General features: G+C 40.0%; 1 protein-coding gene across 1 annotated transcript in view; it reads left to right on the plus strand.

Moving 5' to 3' along the window:
• The window catches only part of LOC114221356 (formin-1-like), a 290,129-nt gene extending 286,077 nt beyond the window's left edge, over nucleotides 1-4,052 (plus strand). Inside the window, exons 16-17 of the mRNA XM_028119472.2 lie at nucleotides 1,076-1,160; nucleotides 4,008-4,052. Of these exons, the coding sequence (XP_027975273.1) occupies nucleotides 1,076-1,160; nucleotides 4,008-4,052 (130 nt within the window). The remainder of the gene's footprint in view (nucleotides 1-1,075; nucleotides 1,161-4,007) is intronic.
• Nucleotides 4,053-20,207: the final 16,155 nt, after the last annotated feature.

Below are 20,207 nucleotides of genomic sequence, written 5' to 3' on the forward strand. Positions count from 1 at the left end.
GATATGTGGATTTTCGAGGTTCTTCCATGCTGTAGCGTGTATCAGCACTTCATTCTTTTTCGTGGCCCAGTAATATTCCACTGTGTGGATAAACCACATTTTGTTTATCCATTTCTGTTGTTTCTTCTCTTGGCAATTATGAATATTGTTGCTATAAACATTCATATGAAAATTTTTGTATGAACATATATTCTCATTTTCTTGGATATGCCTATATATTTATATACCTAGCTGGGAATTGCTGGGTCATATCATAACTATGCTTAACATTTTGAGACACTGCCAAAGTGACTACACCATTTTATAATCCCCTCAGCAATGTATGAAGGCTCCAATTTCATCCACCTCTGTACCTACTTGTTACTATCTTTCTTTTTAATTCCAGCCATCCTATGCAGTGTTATCTTGTGGCTTTGATTAGTATTGCCCTGATGACTAATGATGTTGAGCATCTTTTCATAGGCTTATTAGCCTTCTGTATGTCATCTCTGGCCTGTTTTCTCACTGGGCAGTTTGTCTTTTTATTTGAGTTATGAGGGTTCTTCATATATTCTGAATACAAGTCCCATATTGGATGTATGATTTACAAAGATTGTCTCCCATCTTGTGGGTTGCCTTTTTACTTTATTGACATGAATCGGTATATTTTAATATTTGTAGTTTTCATATGTTTCCTCAAAACTTCAGTTTTCAAAATTGTCTCTATATTATCTACTGAGTGGATCACAAGCCAGAGAGCCTTGAAGTGTTCACTGAGAGTAAAGTGAGTGCACCTAGCATTCCATAGATCCGAAGAAGCTCCTGCATTGGTCACCTGGGGTTGTCTAGGTGAACCCCTTGGCCAACAAAGGAAATTCAGTTTTGATCATCTAGAAAACATGCCTTCACATCTGATTAGAGTTCAAATTTGATCATTTAAAGGCACTGAGAACCCATTCCTTATTTCCAAACTGCCAGTTGGTTAATTCAAAAGCATTTGGATACTGTTTAACCTGGTCTCTCTCTCTCTCTTCCCCCGCCCCTCCCTCTCTCCCTCCTGCTCCTCTCCCCTACCCACTCCCTGTTTCGATTTCAGATTAAAAATGGCTCAGGAATCAGTCAGCAAACTGACATCAGAGAAGAAAGTGGAGACAAAGAAAATCAATCCGACGGCTAGTCTGGTGAGATGCATGTTTCAGCATAACCTCAAGATTTTTCATTATAACTGAGGTGCATCCGGGAGTGTGTCTGAATTTAAAGGATAAAACTGAGAGGAATGAGTAGTATCCAGATTCTCAGTTCCCATCCCAGAGTAGCCTAAGTAAGAAGGGAGTGAGGAACAAAACACGACTTACTGTGTTCTCCCAGCGAACCCAACACAGATCATTTCCTGATCAAGCAAATTTAGTCACTTGCCATCTCACACCCTTCCACTCCCCAGGCCAGCATCCCCTTATGTCAAAGCATATTTCTCCCGAAATAGTTGAGCATTTGAGAAAGGGGTAGAGATTATACTCTTTAGATAATTGGGAAAACCGAGATGCAGAAAGATACAGCCTACCTAGGATCACTTCACAAATGAATGACAGAAACCAGCCCAGACTCTTGATCCCCTGACGTCTCTCCAGGATAGAAACTTGGAGGCTAGCTGGTCTTCCCAGCTGTGGGAAGTCCATAGTCCCATTCAGGAAGGTTCACAATGAAGCTCTACCTATATGTTAGAGACAGTAGTCGGAATAGCTAAATGGCTAGGAACCCAAAGTGTTGGGGTTCAAATCCCAGCTTAGCCACTTACTAGTTGTAAAACCTTCATGAAATTACTTTGCTTCTTTTGGGAAAAGAGAAAAATAATACTACCTTTGCTTTAGGATGATTTTGAGGAAATGGAGAGACATAGAAAGTGTCTGGCGTATAATAAGAGCTTAAAAATGTTGGCTGTTTTTCTTGTTATTACAAATTTTGGCAGCATTGGTTGGCACTTCCCTAGAGAACAGCAGTGAGTGGTAAGTGGGAGTATCACTCTCCTGAGTTTGATTTTCAGACCCTACCTCCCCTGTGCCCTGGTATCCCACAGCTACTTATTTTTATCTTTTTGAGTTACAAGGACCATTGGCCAGCTCTTTAAACTTTTTGACCATCTGAGTGAGGTTTAAGTTGTGAAGTGAGTTGTTTTTTTTTTTTTTCTGTTGATTGGTTAGGGTGTCTCTCATAACAGCCCCATCAGCAGCTAAACGAATGTTGAGTGAGATGTGGAGAAGTCGGGGTACTACCGCTTGAGCAGGAAAAGCTGCAGTTAGTGCACGTAGCTCCTGAAGGGACACATCCTCTGTGCCCCTTCAGTGGTGTATTCAGTACATTCACTTGTATGATTTTTGGTAGCAATGGGTTCAAACCTGACTTTTGTCTTCCTTGTTGGTCAGCCTACACCCCTTTCCCCAGCCGCCTTATTTGGGCCTCTATCCTAACTTTTATGGCCAAATCTTATTTCCAGGGACGCAGAATGGATTCAGCCCTGGAGACAAAGGGGAAACAGTGGGTTTATTTACTGTGGCATTTTTTATTTATTTTTTTTAAGATTTGACAGAGAGAGACACAGCGAGAGAGGGAACACATGCAGGGGGAGTGGGAGAGGGAGAAGCAGGCTTCCCGCCGAGCAGGGAGCCCGATGCGGGGCTCGATCCCAGGACGCTGGGATCATGACCTGAGCCGAAGGCAGATGCTTAAAGACGGAACCACCCAGGCGCCCCTACTGTGGCATTTTTTATAGGTGACCTCCACTGTGAGCTAGCTCCCGGTTGCAGTCCTCAATTGATAGGGTTGTTTCTTTTGTTGTTGTTTATTTGGGTGGGAATTCAGGAAGAGCTCGTAAACTGATTCCTCATTCAAGTTCACAACTCAGAGATGGGATCCAAACTCAGGTGTTTAGAAATCACCAGCTTGAGGGGCGCCTGGGTGGCTCAGTTGTTAAGCATCTGCCTTCGGCTCAGGTCATGATCCCAGGGTCCTGGGATCGAGCCCCGCATCGGGCTCCCTGCTCCGCGAGAAGCCTGCTTCTCCCTCTCCCACTCCCCCTACTTGTGTTCCCTCTCTCACTGTGTCTCTCTCTGTCAAATAAATAGAATTTTTAAAAAATATTTAGAAATCACCAGCTTGAGTTTATATGTAGGCCACTTTAGTAACTCAGTACATCATATCTCAGAGATCACAAGCAGCTGAGGCTCTGTTCACAAGGGGCCGCTCCATGCAAAGGAGTATACCTCTTCCATTTCTTTTTTAAAAGCCTTTTATGTGCTCACTCAAAGAGTGGATACACCCATTCTCACTATGCTTAATATTTTATTTCTCTAAAGTTCTAGAAATGGTGAGGATCCATGCTTCTATTTTGTATTTTCTTGTCTGTATTTATAACTTGCCAGCGGCCTTTCATGTCCTTTGTCTTTAGAAGGCTATCCCTGGGCAGGAAGCTCAGGGAGAGCAGAGCCGAACGTCCATGGTAAAATGGAAGTTTCCTCCATGCTACATGGATGGATTAAATCTGCTCCTCTTCCATTTTGCATAGCCTTTGTTCAGTTCCACCCTCTTGACCATACGCAGATGTATTCAGCTTGGAAACAGTGATTTTTCCTATCTGGACTCCCCAGAAACTATTTCTTAAGCATTCCCTAATTCCATTAGTAGACTGAGCATGGGGGTAGGTGGAGTCTTTGAGTAACTGCAAAGTTAGGACCTTTGTCACAGAGGAAGAGAACAGACCAGCCTCGCATGGTAAAGGTCAGTCTTTTAGATGGATATCGTTGATTGATTAGCTGGTTATTCATTGTTTTTGGAAAGTAAAGGGAACAGGTTGGGAGGAGCAGGGAACAGGATTTCAGGAAAGAAGGATAGACTTACTCTCATTTCTAGGGCATTGAGTACCACTCTATTCATCATTCTAGACCAAAACTTGGAGAAATTTATCAAAGTTTGAGGAAGATGAAAATTAAGAACAAAGAATGATAATAAACTCCTATTTTTTCCTCAAACAACAGAAAGAAAGACTGCGTCAGAAGGAAGCCAGCGTGACCACTAACTAATACAGAGCCATGTGAGAATGACGGCAGCAAGATGCATTTTCTTGCATCGTCTTTTGCAACACTAGGGCTGCAGGATGTTCTTGAAAGATACGTCACCAAATGTTTGTGTTGCTCATCTCTTTCTGAGGTCATTGCAGTAAGCACCTCGTGCCTTCTTAAGGGAGACCCTTGTTAAGCCACAGGAACAATGAGAAACTGTTTAAGGGAACATTGTAGGGATATTTGATTATTGTTTCTTGTAGAGGTCCAAAGTCATGCCATTATAAGACCAGAAGAAATACCAAGATTTTCCAAATGTTTTTAAAAGTGGAGATTTCAAGCTTTCTAATCCAAGCTTGATATATATAAACTTGTGACAGAAAAAGAGAAGGATCTTTTATGACAATTGCCTTGAGAGGATTCGAGCCTTGATCTTTCCACACTGCTGGTGTGACTATTGATCTTAATTTTGATCCTGTTGTGGCAAGATCCTACAGTATCTTTCTCACCAAAAATGTTGAAACTTACCAAAATTATTTTTTAAGACATCCAAGACTATGGATTTTCCAGATGAGAGAAATGGTTATGTTGTTGTTGTTGTTGTTGTTGTTCATATAATGGAAAGGACAGAAAATGGAATTATACATGGGTAGAGAGGGAGTTAAATAGCCATAAACTTCATCCTGGAGAAGAAATTACTGTACAGGGAGTTGACATCAGCTGTTAAGCAAGACCCATTCTTTTGTTTTTATGTGAGTTCATTGTGGTTTCCTTGCCCAGCCGAAATTCCGTACCCTTAATTCTTGGAAGAAACAGTGATACCCAAGCCAACATAGGCTTGGAGGTCAAAGTACCTGCTTGGGCAAGTGACCCAGTCCCAGCGCATTTCACATTTCAGAATGTTTGCGAATGGGTAAGGCCATGTTGGCATTCAGCTGAGCTCTGCATCATGTTCTGGAACTGTGTGTGTCTGTACCTCTCCCACCAACCTCAGGAGGCAATTTCCAGACAAGAGAGCAAATGCTACTCACAGCCTTTCATCATGACACTGACAGGCATGTGACCTAGGGTGAAGCAGGAGTCTTTGATGTTGAAAAAATTAAGAGCACAAAAAAGATTCTTTACATCAAAATGAAAAGAAGGTGATTACATTAATATAAAGCTTTGAGTGGAAAATCATGGACAGGCAGCTTTTCTGACCCTGGGAGCCCACATGATTGCTGCCCCTTGAATCACAAGGGAAACCACCTTGGACCTCTCCCCTGACATTTTTTTCCTTAAGTCACCTCTCTTCTAATCTGTCTTGTGAGAGGAGAAGAGAGAGGACTGGGGTTGGATTGAGAAGAGGATCAAAGACTATCCATTTTCGGCCTTGAAGGGAAAGAGGTCCAAGCCTTCTCCAGTTGGTGGACGACAGTCTGGAGGTGGGTAAGAACCTTAAAACCCTTCCTGATTGGGCTGCCATGTGTGGCCTTGCCCCTGGCCCCAGCCTCTTCCCAGAACCTCTCAATTTGCCAGGTACCTGAGTGTCCCCCCAGGATTGCCTGCTAATCATCAGTCCCCTCCGGGACTCCCTAATAGAGTCAGCTAATTAAAGCAGCCCTGTATCCTAATATAATGCAGTCAGGATCACATCAAATCACAGAAGCCATATTTGTGCAGGTGCTAACTGCCTTCTCTAATAATTCAAAAGAAAGGAATATGGTAGCATGGTTGGGTCTTTTTTTTTCCCCCCCAATTCATATTAAGAGATGAGACAAGCAAAACAAAAGGAGCTGACATTACTAAAAGAAGTTGCTCGTGAGCCAGAAACTTTCCATACTGCTTTCTTATATTGTTTCTCTTCATTTTCACTCAACTGTGAAGAAAACCTAAGAAATTCATCGATTTAAAACAAATTCCACTTACATTCATCCTGTGCTCTGGGACATTCCTTCTAATTTTATCATGCAGAAAAAAGTGCCCGTCTTGTCCATGCTCGGGGGACCAACTCTGAGTTCAGTGAGATCAGCATATGTCTAGATCCTCATTGGTCCCCACAGACTTGATGGGCGAGCGCAGCATGTGCTTTCAGTGGAGTCACCGGTCCACTTCAGGTCTCTAAAGAGGATACTCACAAGAAAATCACTGACAGTAAACAGGCCTGTCACTATGGCCACATAACCCTGCAAGAACATGCTCTCAGGGAACCAATGCTGAAGAAGAATGAGTGGAAATATTTAATGTGAGAATTAGACAAAGGCAGCCCAAGTTGGATTCCATTCACATGGACAGACTAGCAACTGGCAGTAAAATGCCTATTTCTAAAGACTATACTTTGGCTGCTCTGTTGGTAAACCTGGCGATTTTGTCAGACTAGTCAAATATAATAAGTTAGTGTATTAAGACACTAGGGCAGAATCTCCATTATTCTCACCCATTTTCAGTCCTGCGTTGTGTATCTGGATGCCCCCTCCATACACTTACTGCAGTGTTGGCACGGCCTTTGTTTCTAACAGAAGTCGATGCTCTGAAATTTCACAAGAGCTTGTTCAAGGTGGGCCATCTAAAACAACCTGGAGCCCCTTGAAATTACTGCTCTAAGATGCAATTGAGATTATGGTAAATGCAACAGATGTCTCTAAAGGTTTCATGGAGAGGAAGTAGTTAGTGTACCACTTAAGCAGCTTGAGCATTTTTGGCAAGCGGGGTTCAAGTGGCTTTTCTAAGAACAGCCTTCCCCAAACTAAGAGAGAGAGTGGCCAGTATTGCTACTCTGTGTTTAACCAGACACTCACACCCAACTTTACTAGTCAGACTCTGAAAAACCTTGACTTAGAAGCAACATCATCTCTTCCTAGCCGGGAGTCATTACATCTGAGGACATAGTTGGTTGGATAGCAGTTTAGACTCTTGCATGAGTAACCTGCAATCATCATCAAGCATGCAAGTATATCATATATTACACTAAAACATGATATAAACATGTTAGGTAAAAAGCATCAAGGCTGTGAGGCGTCAAAGATGAGGTTAGAAGGAGGTGTACTGTATGGCTTTTAACACAAAAGGCAGCTTAACGGTGGGGGTACGGGGGGAGGGCACAGAAAGAGAAAAGTGTGGCCAAGCAGAAATAGATGATCATGATGACGATGGACCTGCTGCCTTTTGAATCCTTGAGTTGACATGTCTCTTCAAATGCCCACCAAAAGTACCTAGGAATAATGGAAAAACAATTTCTGAAATCTGGGAAGTAGAATAAAGAAACCCATCTGTGTGAATGAACCCATCTTTAAATGTTCTAGCCAAAACAAATATGGCAGTATAGTTGAGGAATCAATTGCCAGATTGGGTGCTAGTCTTGGACCCCTCTTAGCCCCCAGTAAGCTACTGAGCCCCCCTTAGGCACCTCTTTTTTTTCCTAAGCACCATAAGGAAAGGCATTTCCTAAATGAACAGCTTATATGATGCTGGTGGAGAAACTGAAGGAAGGAATGAAACTCTGGGGGTGGTATTGGAAACCTCCTTGCTACGGTTCTTCCAAGGACTGGGATTGGATGGAGCAGAAGAGTCATGTTATTTTTGGTAAAGATTTGCCTGTTGGCCTGGGATTGTACATCTCTCTGTAGATTATACTGTGCACAATGGGGCATTTTCATTTTAATTATATTCTTGCTTTCTCGGATGTTGTATCTTCTCATTCCTGTTTCTGCTTCTCCCTTGCCTGACATCATAGACACAGATCACTGCACACAACATTGCATGCAGCAGTATAGCCTAAGACAGCGCCTAGTCCAAGTATCAAGGGGAATTAGCAATGCAGACCTGCAGCCTCTTTCCCAGTAATCAGACTATAACCTTAACAGGGAAACCTCTTCATTCCCTGACTTCCTAAATCAGCTTATTTTGTAGTACTCTCCCCTCCTCAAATAAAGATAAAACCAACTTGGGGCTTTCTGTGTCAGGGAGGAGAAAGAAGTCCAAAATATATAGCTTTTTTCCCCAAAAATATCTGGTCCAAATATCAAATATATCATTTTATAAAGTAGATTTGTGCATTATTTTTCTTTGATTCTGCCTGTTCTAATTTAAAAAAAAAAAATGACCAAAAGCTGGAAGGGAAAGAAAAAGCATCAGATTTAGTAATTTGCAAATTAGTTTATTAATTTCTAAACCACACAAAACATGGACATACTGTGAAATCCAATGTTGTGGAAATCCTGAGCACAGAAAAATTGGAACAGCTGTGCGGGCTGATGAGCATGGACAAAGTAAGAGCTGTCTGTGGCCTGCTTGAGACTTTAGCCTCAACCAGGCAATTTTTAGAGTTTGGATTCAAAAGAGTTGAAGATTTCCCTGAATAGTATACTTTTTAAAAAGCCACATACAAGGAAGGGTGGTGTGATATAATGGAAGAAGTGGCCAGACCATTACACCATCCTTACTCTGCATTCTCTTAAGAACAGTTGATAAATGTGTGGAACATCTGGAAGGCCATCAAAACCACATTTCATATATCACCTATTGTACCTTTAGGAACAATTCAGCTGAAGAAAGTGGACCGAATGAAGGAATGAACTTTCTTTCACGTCAGCTACTTTGTCATCAGGAAGAAATTGGTAACACAAGAGAAACAAGGCTATGAGGCCAAACTAATAGTATTTAATATTTGAAAAGTATGAGTCATTTTTAGCCTTGCCACAATGCAAGTAACTTCTTGGTTATGTTTCCACCTTCTAGCTACAGAGAAAAACAATCCAGCTGCTTGGAAGCTTCCCTTTTACTGGTGCAAAAGTCACTTAAAGAAAAGCACCTTTGGAAACTGGCCTCCGCATGGCTGGCTGCTTGCAGACACGCATCACAGTATTTATAACCCCATTAGCAATTGAATCCAGGCATCACTAGGCTCTTACTCACAGCTGTATGTGACCAAGAGGCCCATTTTGTGTCATTTCTACACACACATCAGTTGTTGACACCTTGTTAGAGCACTGAATGCTAGTTTCACAATTCTTCATTTCCCCTTCCAGGGAGTGGGCAATCTACCAAACCCACCCAAATCGACTCTTTGCTGCAAAGGAGTGAATTCAAGAGCATTTTAACATGCAGGGTTGAAGCCAATTCAGTAGCCTTAGTTGTGCCAAGACTCTTAATCAACACTGTGATATAAACCTAGCATTTGGGAAATTTGTGTAGTTGACAACTTAATTGGAAACGTGAAGATATTAAAATGGCAGCCATCTAACTCTGTCTCTTCAAACCCTCGTGCAGCTTCTACCAGCAGAGATGTTAAGGAAGCAAATCAAGCCTCAGTCAGGAGACCAACTGTCCTCAAGGAGAGCTTACTAGGTTCGCTTCCCCTCTACTCCAGCCCCTCTCTCAACCAGCCTGGTGATAACCAGTAACACAAAAAAACCTTCTCCTTTTCATCCTTCTCTTCTCTGGTATGATGGTTCACTTCAGTCAGGAGCTCAAATGAACTCCAGACTTTATTGCATATTACATCTATGAAGTACTTGTTCATGAATTTTGTCTGCATTCTATGATCTGGAGAAGACCAACTTAATCTCATTTTTTTTTTAATAGGAAAGTGGTAGCTAACACCACTAACTTATCCTTCTGTATTCCATCTATGCTCATATAACTTTCTGTTTTTTAATCTTCTCTTAAATGTACTAAGAAACACCAGTCTGCCTCCTTTTCTGAAAGCTAACCCAAATAGTTCTGGGAGCTATTTTTTTATGCTTTGTGTGAAATTTGATAGCATTGGGCTAGAAAAATGCAAATGAGCCCATAGTTTCCAGCAGAAATTCACCTCCCAAAAATTTGTCATTCTTTTCCATGGAGTAAACAACTTCTGCTATATTTAGGCCATTTTGTAGGCTGAGCATTTCCCTAAATTACACCTATACAGACACCAAGGGGCTCTCTGTCTTTGAAACTGTAAGGAGGTCTTACGAGAGAATGAGTATTTCTCCGCACATATATAGTGGGAGCCCCCAATATGTTATCTTGTACTTTTCCTGCATTCATTCTTAGGCATGCATTCACTGTGGTTTGTCAACATCTTTGGCAAAATTGTACTTCCTTTCCTTCATTGTCCTCTTCCAGAGCTTGCTTCTATTCTTGTCTCATGAAACAAATGTATTTTCATTTATTGAACTGGGCCAGCTTTCCAAAATGAAAGGCTAGTTCCAAAGACACCTGAGTATACAAGGAAATTATTCTCTACCTCCCCATGGCATGGACAATAAATGTGTTCAGGAATGAACAACTCTCTGGGAACTCTTGGGATGATTTTGAATTCCAGGGTTCTATGAGAAGCAAGAAAATGGGTATATAGCATACAAAAATTGTACTATTCTTCCGAATAAGAGACTAGAGGAGATTCAAAATCTTTACATCTTAGATAGGTTTGAGTGAACTCTAAGTAGCTCATTTTTTTTTCCCTTTCTTCTTGGCAACTTGTCCCTGGCTATAACCTTACTTTTTCATATCTGACCCCCAACACATAAAGAAGGTTGTTTCAGCCTCACTGGGACTGCACTCTTCCAAAGACATCCATTTCCTTTGGAAACAAATCTGTGAGTGAGGGGAAAGCAGTGTAATTCTCCTGTCTGTCCAGAGTGACATATGTAGGGTTTGGGGGTCCACCAAAAGGATAGGTCTATCCCAAATCACTAATTTTACAATTCTGTAATGTTTCAATTCCTCAAGACACAAATAATGTGACCCTACTGTTAGTAAAATGTATAATCTTCAAAGAATATAAGCATTATGAAAAAAGGACTTCCCTTTAAAGGAGTCTAAAACCCTCCTAAAAAGGCAGAAACTTATAAAATTTGAAATTGAGCAATTTTTTTTTAGAGAAAACATGTCATTGATTCATCATAGTTTTTTCCTTTCATTGAGTTTTAATTTAGACTAGCGTGGGAAGCAGGGTGCCCCTGGACTTTGATTTAGGGGATCGTGCTTTGGCCTGGAAAATCAGCACTGAGCTGCATGCCCAGAACCTAAGTGAAATCAGTCAGCATCCTAATAGGAATCAGGCCTAACAAATGTAAATTACTTCAAGTCCTTTAGGGCTTAATTTTCTCAGTGACACCAGGGACCCCAGACGCGGCTTCCTAAAATGCATTTGATCCATGTGGTGATGTCTCCATAGGGTCTTGGGAGATTGTAAGCGATGGGATGTGGGAGTAGAGCAGGAGACGGGGAGAAGGAAATTTTGAACACGGTGGCCAGGGTGCATGTTTTGCTGATCCACTGTTGGGAGGCTGCTGATTTTTGCCTTGCTTATATCATGGATGACCTTTCAGTGGCAGCTCCAGGAATCTCATCAGGCAAATGAGAGTGTTCAGTATCTCTTATTGGTCAGTGTCTGACAATGTGCTGGAAAAGCAGGTACCTAGTGAAATTGGCCTGTGTTCAGATTCATTCCCATGGGGCTGGTTGTGCATGGGTCTTCCTGTTTTGTCTACGCCTGTCCAAAACTCATTGTGGCACCGACTTCACGTCACTTTTCTCGCTTCAGTATTTGTGCTTCGGCCTCCCCTTCCTTCACAGCCCACGGCTTTTCCCCTCACTTTACCTTTATAGTTTCTCCAGAATCCAGCCTTAATTACCCCCTCCCTTCCTCCCCTCAAGCCCAATGCGCCATTCCCCAGCCCTTTGGACGGGGTGCTGTGCTGTCACCAAGTGAGACACAGCACTGTGACTGCCTCCTGTTAACGTCAGCATCACCTCATCACTTAGGCAAAGAGGGAAAAATCCATAAAAGAGATGGAAAATACATTTCTTTTTTCATCTTATTGTCTATTTTAGGAAGGTTGAAGGGAGGGTTCTAGGCCATTTAAATTTCTCTAGATTGTACTTTAAGCCTTAGGTCTAATTAGGGACCATCCTTTGATAAGTTATAAATCAGTCCAGTCTCACCATCTAGGATGCGTAAGACTAAAGTTTTGAATCTGAAGGAAATTTTCTGTGCTGCTGGACAAATTGTCTTAATTCTGTGCAAACAGTTTGAATCACAGGCTTTTTATTGCCACCCCATTCTTACTACTACTCATGATCCAAACATCTACATGAATCTGGATCAGGATGTTGACAATTTGTGGTTATTTTCAGATCAACAGTAACTGTTACACTCTTGAAAGTGCTTAGAAAGAAAGGGTAAGCATGTCCTAAGTAATCAGTCTTTGGACCTGGAAAAATTTGGCTTCTCTGTTAAATATTAGATCAATCTGTAGATGTAATCTTAAATTTTCAGCAATAATGAAGAAAGTTTGGGAAATGAGAAGGCACTTTAAAGACATGAAACCTTACATTACATGCTCTTGGACTTTTTTTAATATAATAAGCTAATTGGATTCAGGTATTTTTCCCTTTAAATTTTTAAAAATATGTATTTCTAATTTGTTTGCATATTTAATTTTGTCAAAGCTGAGAAATGTTCATTAGTTGGATTTGTAAATGTCATTTGCATCCAAATGAAGTATTTATTTTTAAAAAGAAAGGGTGAAGGAACCAATATTGACTTGTACATAATGAAAATATATGTGTGTATCTATATATATATATATATTTTTTCCTCCTTGACATTATTTGGTCACCACATCAAGTGTATTTTTGTACATAACATATTGGTTAAGAAATGTAGATTGTCTATTCAAAGAATTCTATCTCTGTGATAGATTATATTTATCCTAATCTGTTGATACTTCTGTAATTTGTTTAAAGAGATAGAACTCTATTTTTTGGAATTTGCAGAGAACTGCACTCATGGCTTCCAAATGTAAATATGATGAGAATATTTTAATAAATCTTGGTTTCATGCCTGCTGGTGTGTGGTGCAGATTTGTTTTCAGGAGAACTTCGGACTGTCTCCCAACAGTACTTTCATATGGAGAATACCAGTCATCTGAAACGTTCCTTACTGATCAAGTGCAGTGTTATTACTGAGCTGCAAGAGCTGGGTCTTGGTAAGTCCATCCTGTTTCCTTCTTTCTCCCCTTTCCATCCCACCAACAGTGAGCCATCTGGCTAGGTGTTCAAGGCTAACACGGAACAGACAAGCCCAGCCAGGCATTGGCTCAGCTAGGCCGACCAAAACAATGCTGCCTGAAGATAAATTGCCCAAGGTGGGGGCGTATGGGCAGGACCACAAGTATTGATGACTTCAAGCTATGGGTTAGTAAACTATATACCAGGGAAACCAAACAGAAATATAACTATTGTGTTCTAGCACTAAGCACAAGATACAAATCCTTTTCAAGCAATGATAGGACACATGCAAGTATTTATGATCAAGAACCAAAAGACTTTGGGCAAAACACTCTTCAATTTCAATAAAAGTGTGCTTGTGTGTTTTTAAATTTATTTACTCGGTGTTCCTAAATGCCATGTGCTCTTAAGGTCTAGAAGTTTGCTGAAATATGCCCCAATTTATAGAGATACATTTCATGAACAGACACAGTTACTGTCTGGGGAGACATTTCATCATTGGGAAATCTTCTGAATCCTAGAGTCATAGAGTTGCAAAAATCTTCAGACATCGGATGAAATCTCCTATTTCACCGAGTAAAAACAACTGAAGTCCAAGGGACTTGCTGAAAATCACAGTTAGTGTTGGTGAACACATTAAGACTAGAATCCAAATCTCTTGACCCCAAGGCCAAAGCCCTTCCCACTGCTTAACTCTTTCATCATGTTAAACTGTTCTCTTCAAAATGCAGGTCTCCCCCTGCTATCTGACAATGGAGTATGCTCATGAAATTTTCATAGGCCCAAATGGCATAATGCAAAGAAGCAATTACCATAAATTTATATGGAAAATTATCTGAGCATTCCCAGACCCCCAAAACAACCTCTCTCAGACTCTTCTGATACCTCAGGACACATCTTGCTAACGGAGCCACAAAATCAATCAAGATAAAGCACAGACACTCACAGACACGGTTCAAAAAGCTGTAATGGCTTGATGCTGAGTTGCTGAGTGTAGTTCCTGGGGAAGGAGCTTGGCGGGGCCCTTCTCAGCTCGCTTGCGTACATGCTGCCTCTGTAAGGCTCACTGCAAAACAAATGCTAAATGCCATTTTTGCTTTTTGCTTTCTTTTTTGTAAAAGTGAAAATCTTCAGATTTTTTCTGAAGCGAAACCAAGTACTACTGTAGGTCTTTTGTGAAAAGCAAAGGGAAGTAACAGGAACTTTCAGAAAGTGGGGGATACCTGTACACCATTATGGAGAAATATTCTAGAACCGTTGTTTGAAAGAAAGGGTCCAAATGCTCCTAAAGGTTTGTTGAAGCCATTATTAAAGTTGTGTTCTGGGGTGCCTGAGTGACTCAGTCAGTTAAACTCTTGATTTCAGCTCAGGTCACGTCTCAGGGTCATAGGATTGAGCCCTGTGTCAGGCTCCATGCTCAGCAGGGATCTGCTTGAGATTCTCTCTCCCCCTCTCTCTCTCTGCCCCTCCCCCTGCTCACTCTCCCTCTCTCTAAAATAAATATTGCTTTTTTAAAAAACTAAAAATAAAGTTGTGTTCTGAATTAGAGCACCTAGCAGAGGGCAAAGGCCTGAGTATCAAGGAACCTAAGAAAAATATCAGTCTACCTTAGGAAGAATCTCCTCTCCATTTTAATCAAGGTTTATTCTCCCTTGCTGAGTGATAGCTGTTGAGTTTATAAGTATACTTTTTGCCTATTCTTTAAATAGTCCACGTATGCTGATGGCCCAACTAACAGGCCATAAATTCCTGAGGCTAAATATTCCACTTCAGACTCCAGCTGCCCACTTCTACCTGCCTGTGATGTATTCATGGAAATAAAAGACTTGACAGTTGGCCTGCACTGGCCCTGCCTGCGATGGATGCCTGCATCACTTTGGATGCCTTTAAGTCTTCTCAAAAGAGAGCTACTTCATGCCCATCATTGTGTGATACTGAATGGTAAGAGAAGGTAACTATATAATTTATCAATTGATGCATTAAAAATGCCCCCAAACAGTGGATAAAGTCAACAATAATCACTTCTCATTTTTTATGGTTTTTGTTAGTTTGGAAATAGCTCAACTGGGTAGTTCGCACTTTAGAGTCTCACAGGTTGTAGTACTATGTCTGCTGGGTTCTCAGTCCTCCGAAAACTAGAAAGCTTGAGTGGGGCTGGAACATGCATTTCCAAGATGGCCAACTCACTTGGCTGGCAGGCTGGTGCTGGCTCTAGGCTCAGTGTCTCCATAAGGGCAGGCTTGAGGGATCCAAAGCAAAACATATAACACTTTTTTGACCAAAGCTCAGAAGTCACACCCAGTCACCTTCATCTTAGTCTACTGGATGAGACATTTACAAACGTCTGCCCAGGTTGAGGGGGTAGGAAAATAGACCCCACCTCTTTTTTTTTTTTTAGACCCTACCTCTTGTTGAAGGAATGTAAACACCACATTGTAAGAAAAGAATGTGAGATTGGGAGATATATTGGTACAACCATCTTTGGATTATCTGTCCAAGTAGCTTGCCCTGTTCTTTCTATCTGGCCTTCCTCTTCCTTCTCTTGTTCTTAGTTTTGTTCTGAAACTAAACATCAGATGTTTTTTTCAAAATTTTCCCTATTCTTTTTCTCCAAATATTGTCCCTCTACCTGCATATCTGAGTACAGAAATACCTGTCTTCTTCCTCTGGATATAGGCATTCTTTACCATGAAGAAAGTGAGATATGACCTAACTGAGACTTTATAAACACTGGTGGAGAAAAGAACTTAAAGGTGACCTTAGAATTTTACTCCTCAGTCATAAGCCTGCATTTCTTATCATTTGACTAGGAGCAATATTGATCCCCACTGAAGCTGTGTTTTGGCCAGTAAGTAAATGAAATCACATTTTTCGGTGGCTAGAATAAAACTCTGACTATTACAATACTGTATAGGTATTAATACAATGGAATATTATTCAGGCTTAAACAGGAAGGAAATTCTGACCCATGCTACAAGCCGCATGAACCTTGAAGACATGATACTCAGTGAAATAACTCAGTCACAAAAAAACAAATATTGTTTGATTCTACTTACATGAAATTAATACCCAAGTCAAATTCATAGAGATAGAAAGTAGAATGATGGTCTCTAGGAGGTCAGGGGGAGAGGGAATGGACTTGTTCAATGAGTATGCAGTTTTAGTTTGGGAAGCTGGAAACATTCTGGAGATGAACAGTGATGATAGTCGCACAACAATGAGAATGTATTTAATGTACAGAACTGTACACTTAAAAGTGGTTAAAATGGTAAACTTTATGTATATTTTACATGGTAAAAAAAAGTGTATATGTATTAAGGACTTCCTACATGCCAGGTGCTACATTAAGCATTTTATATTCATTACTTTGTTTAATCCTCATGATAATAATTAATATGAAGTAAAGATGACTAGTATCCCCATTTTGCAGATAAGAAAACTAATGCTTAGAGAAGTTGGTAACTTTCCCATGCAATTACAATCTTATTTTTGAGATATGGTAAAAACATTGTTCTTCTAACAGATCCTTCTTTTTCATGTGATGCTGCCTATTCAAACCTTAGTGTAGTTTTTTTTATCAAATATCTAGCCCAAGAGTATTGAAGTCACCAACACTTCTGTAAAAGCCAAAGAAACTAACAGCATGGAGTTCTGTGTGTGTGTGTGTGTGTGTGTGTGTGTGTGTGTGTGTGTATCCTTCAAGGGACAGCTAATATGCACCTTCCAGAATTTTCTTCTTTCTGTACATGACATGAAGTAGAGTATAACACAAGGCAAAAAATGAATAGGAATTGGTGAGAACCAAATGAGGAATATGGTGAGACTAAGAGAAGCTGCCACCTAATCTACCTCATAATGAATAAATCTGGAAATATATTTGACAAGGTAAAACAATATCCTATCAACAAAGAGAATGTTTGAACAAAACTGGATTGTGTGGTGCTAGAATTTCCCAGAGTCTCCTATCAATATTGTAGTATGTCCATTGCTTGATTTGAGGTCAAATTGAGACCCGTTTGGACCTCATTTAGAGTCATTTTGAAGTTATTTGCTGCTGAAATTAAATCCTTCTGTTGGGAGAGTATTTTATTGTTAGTGAAAGAACCACAAATGAATAGATAGTCGTTCTCAGTTTTCTCATGCTGGCCAGAACTAGAAGAGAAAATCCCTTCAAGAAAGAAAATGCCCTCGCTTATACTTCAAGTTCTAGAAGACATGAAGAATTACCAAATTGTACAATACTTTGCCTGATCTTCAAAGATTTCCATCCTAGATCCTGAGACCAGAATGGTTTGGCCATTTTTGAGAAACTATTGCATTTAGGGGGATTTGTTGCACAGAATAATGTGGGGCTAAGAAGTGGAGAGAGGGTGCTAATCTAGAAACTCAGGCCCCTCTGTTCTTTAGCTTCTGCTTCTGGTTTTGTGTGACAGGTACGAGAACACTGACCCCACCACACTCTCCCAGTGACCACCTCACAGCTCTTCAAAGAGGCCCTTTCTGATATGACTCCCTCTTTTCACTGGATTCCCACCTAAGACTGAATGGTAACTCAGAGAAAGGTGGTCTTCTGAAATACACATTTTAAATACATGCCCTCAACTGAGAAGTCATGACCCTAAGAGAACTGTAGTGGCAGAAAAATGTAAGAAAAAAAAGTTAAGGACTTAGAGGTTAGAGCCAATCTTATATTCCAGCTCGGCCATTTACTAGCCTGGTGACTTGAAGCACGTTACAGCATGCTAAACCTCTGATTCCTCATTCAACATGGAGATAAAAAAGATCTCAAACAGATTGCATAAGGTTGTCAAGGGTAAAAAGAAATAAAGCAGAAATTCCTAATACAAAACAGTAAACATCATTTCTTTCTCTCATATAGGAACAGTCAGGATTGCTCGAGACCATCTCCTCTCAGTCACAATGGGAAAGGGTTGCCCATCTCCTCAATCCAAGCTTTATCACTTTATTACCTGGTTTGCATGTGAATTGGTTCATTCTGGCTCTTAGAGGTAACATATTCTTTCAGTTCCAGTTATCCACGACAATATATTATTTATACAGACTTACTACACTTCAATTTCCACAACTGTTTGGATTAGAGGATTTTTAGGACCCCTGATTTCTCTCTGAGCAGCTGTTACAGAAATCACCCCTTATCTTATACAATATACTAAGCAGGAAACACACCACGAATGAAAATGGATGGGCATTTGCAGTGAGTACATATTAATAGCTGAGCTTGGGTCATTGAAGTTGAAAGTTGAAGACTGTTCTGAAGACATTTGTCTTGAAGAATGTTTTAATAGCAAAAAGCCTGGCATGGCAAAGGAAAAGAGAGAGCCTCTACCAGGTGGTAGAATGGCCCATGTGAGAAGCAGGCAATATAGATAGAATTTCTATATCCACGGTTGCAGATAATTCATAGGACATGACAGGGTGTTCTCCAAGCATCAGGAATGTGTGTACATATACATCTCTATGTCAAATTTTGGATCTAGTGTTTACTGTGGACAACTAGAAAAACAGGATAAATTTTTTTAATTTACTTGAAAGACTAGAAAAGTCCTCACAAAGTAAAAATTACTGAATAATATTTGAGAGGAAATAAAAAACTGGAGAGATAAACATGGTATTTGGTGTTGCTTTCCATCTGGGGATTCTGTAGGAGATAACTGAAAGGTTAGGCTAGGCTTTGGGCAGCCTTGGTGTCCTAGAGGGACAGAAGTGAAAGTTAGGGCCCACCGTATTAAAAGCTGATCAAAATCCCCTTGTTTTGGAGTTAAGACAGGGGTTCTCAAGTACCAAGGGGCATTTGACAATATCTGAAGACATTTTTTGTTATCAGAAGTGGGAAGAGGTACTCTTGATATCTAGTAGAAGGAGTCTGAGATACTACTAAACATCCTGTGAGACAGGGAACATCCCCACAATAAAGAATTATCCTGCCTGAAATGTCAATAGGGCCAAGATACGATAATATCAGCATACTAGTGCTCTCAGGAACAACAAAAATTCTTTCTGGACACATACACACACATACACATACACATTCTTTCTGGAGGAATATAATATCATCCTAGATCTGTAGAAACAAACCAGTGTTTCAAATAAAATGTCACACAATCAAGGACAAACAAGCATAAGGAAAGAACAATCATGAAAGAATCAGTAGTGACAATGTTCAATAAAAGCAAACAGGCTCTAGATATCAGAAATATCAGCTTACTATGTTCAAGGAGTAAAAATAAAAGATTGGAAATGTTGACAAAGAAAGGAAAAATCACAAAATAATTGCAGAGCAGATTTGAGAGAAAGAAAAATTCTAGAACTGAAAAATACAGTAATTCCAATTAAGGATGCAATGGATTGTGTAACAGCACATTAGAAATAATTCAAAAGAGACTTGGTAAACTGGAAGACAAATCAGAAGAAAATATCCAAAATGAAACTCAGACAGGTGAAACACTGAAGAGAAGGGAAGAAAAGTCGATGATCTAGTGAGAACAAAATTCTTAAAGCATTAGCACAGTTAATGACAGAATTTCCCAAAACTAAAGACAGACATGAATCAACAGATTCAAGAAGCAGTTAAGAAACGGCCACAGTATAAATGAAAAGTAATTCCCTCCTAAACATATCATAATTAAACTTAAGGAATTCAGACAAAAATAAAAGCATCCAGAAAAAAAGATATTAAAATTAAAGGATCATTATAGTAGAATGGTAAATTTAAACTCACACAGGTAATTCAGTCATGACATTGAAAGTAAAAGGCAATTAAAAGGCAAACTTGAGAATTTCTTGAGAAAAAAACAAACAACCCTTTAGCTACTGACAAGATATATAAGGATCCCAAAAGGGTGAAAGTAAAAGGATGGAAAAGTGTACATATATCCTCTAAAATAGCAAACATTGCATTGACAGCTGATTGCTCAAATGAAACAGTGAATCCCGGGAGATAATGACGTGCATTGTTCAGTGTTCAAACAACACACAAAAGTGAATTTCTCACTAGAACCCGTACCCTAAGATCCGTGTAGGTACATTAATATCATTTAAAAGATACTTTAAGGCAAAAAACATTACTTTGGATTTAAAGGAACACTTTCCAATGAGAAAAGGCATAATTTACCAAAAAAAAAAAATAAAGCAATTTGAAATTTTATTCTCCTCATGACATAGCCTCAGAATATTTAA

This window comes from Eumetopias jubatus, unplaced genomic scaffold (genome assembly GCF_037043125.1).
Source record: "Eumetopias jubatus isolate StellerSeaLion01/CBP00866 unplaced genomic scaffold, mEumJub1_p1.0 scaffold_7, whole genome shotgun sequence".
Lineage (NCBI taxonomy): Eukaryota > Metazoa > Chordata > Mammalia > Carnivora > Otariidae > Eumetopias > Eumetopias jubatus.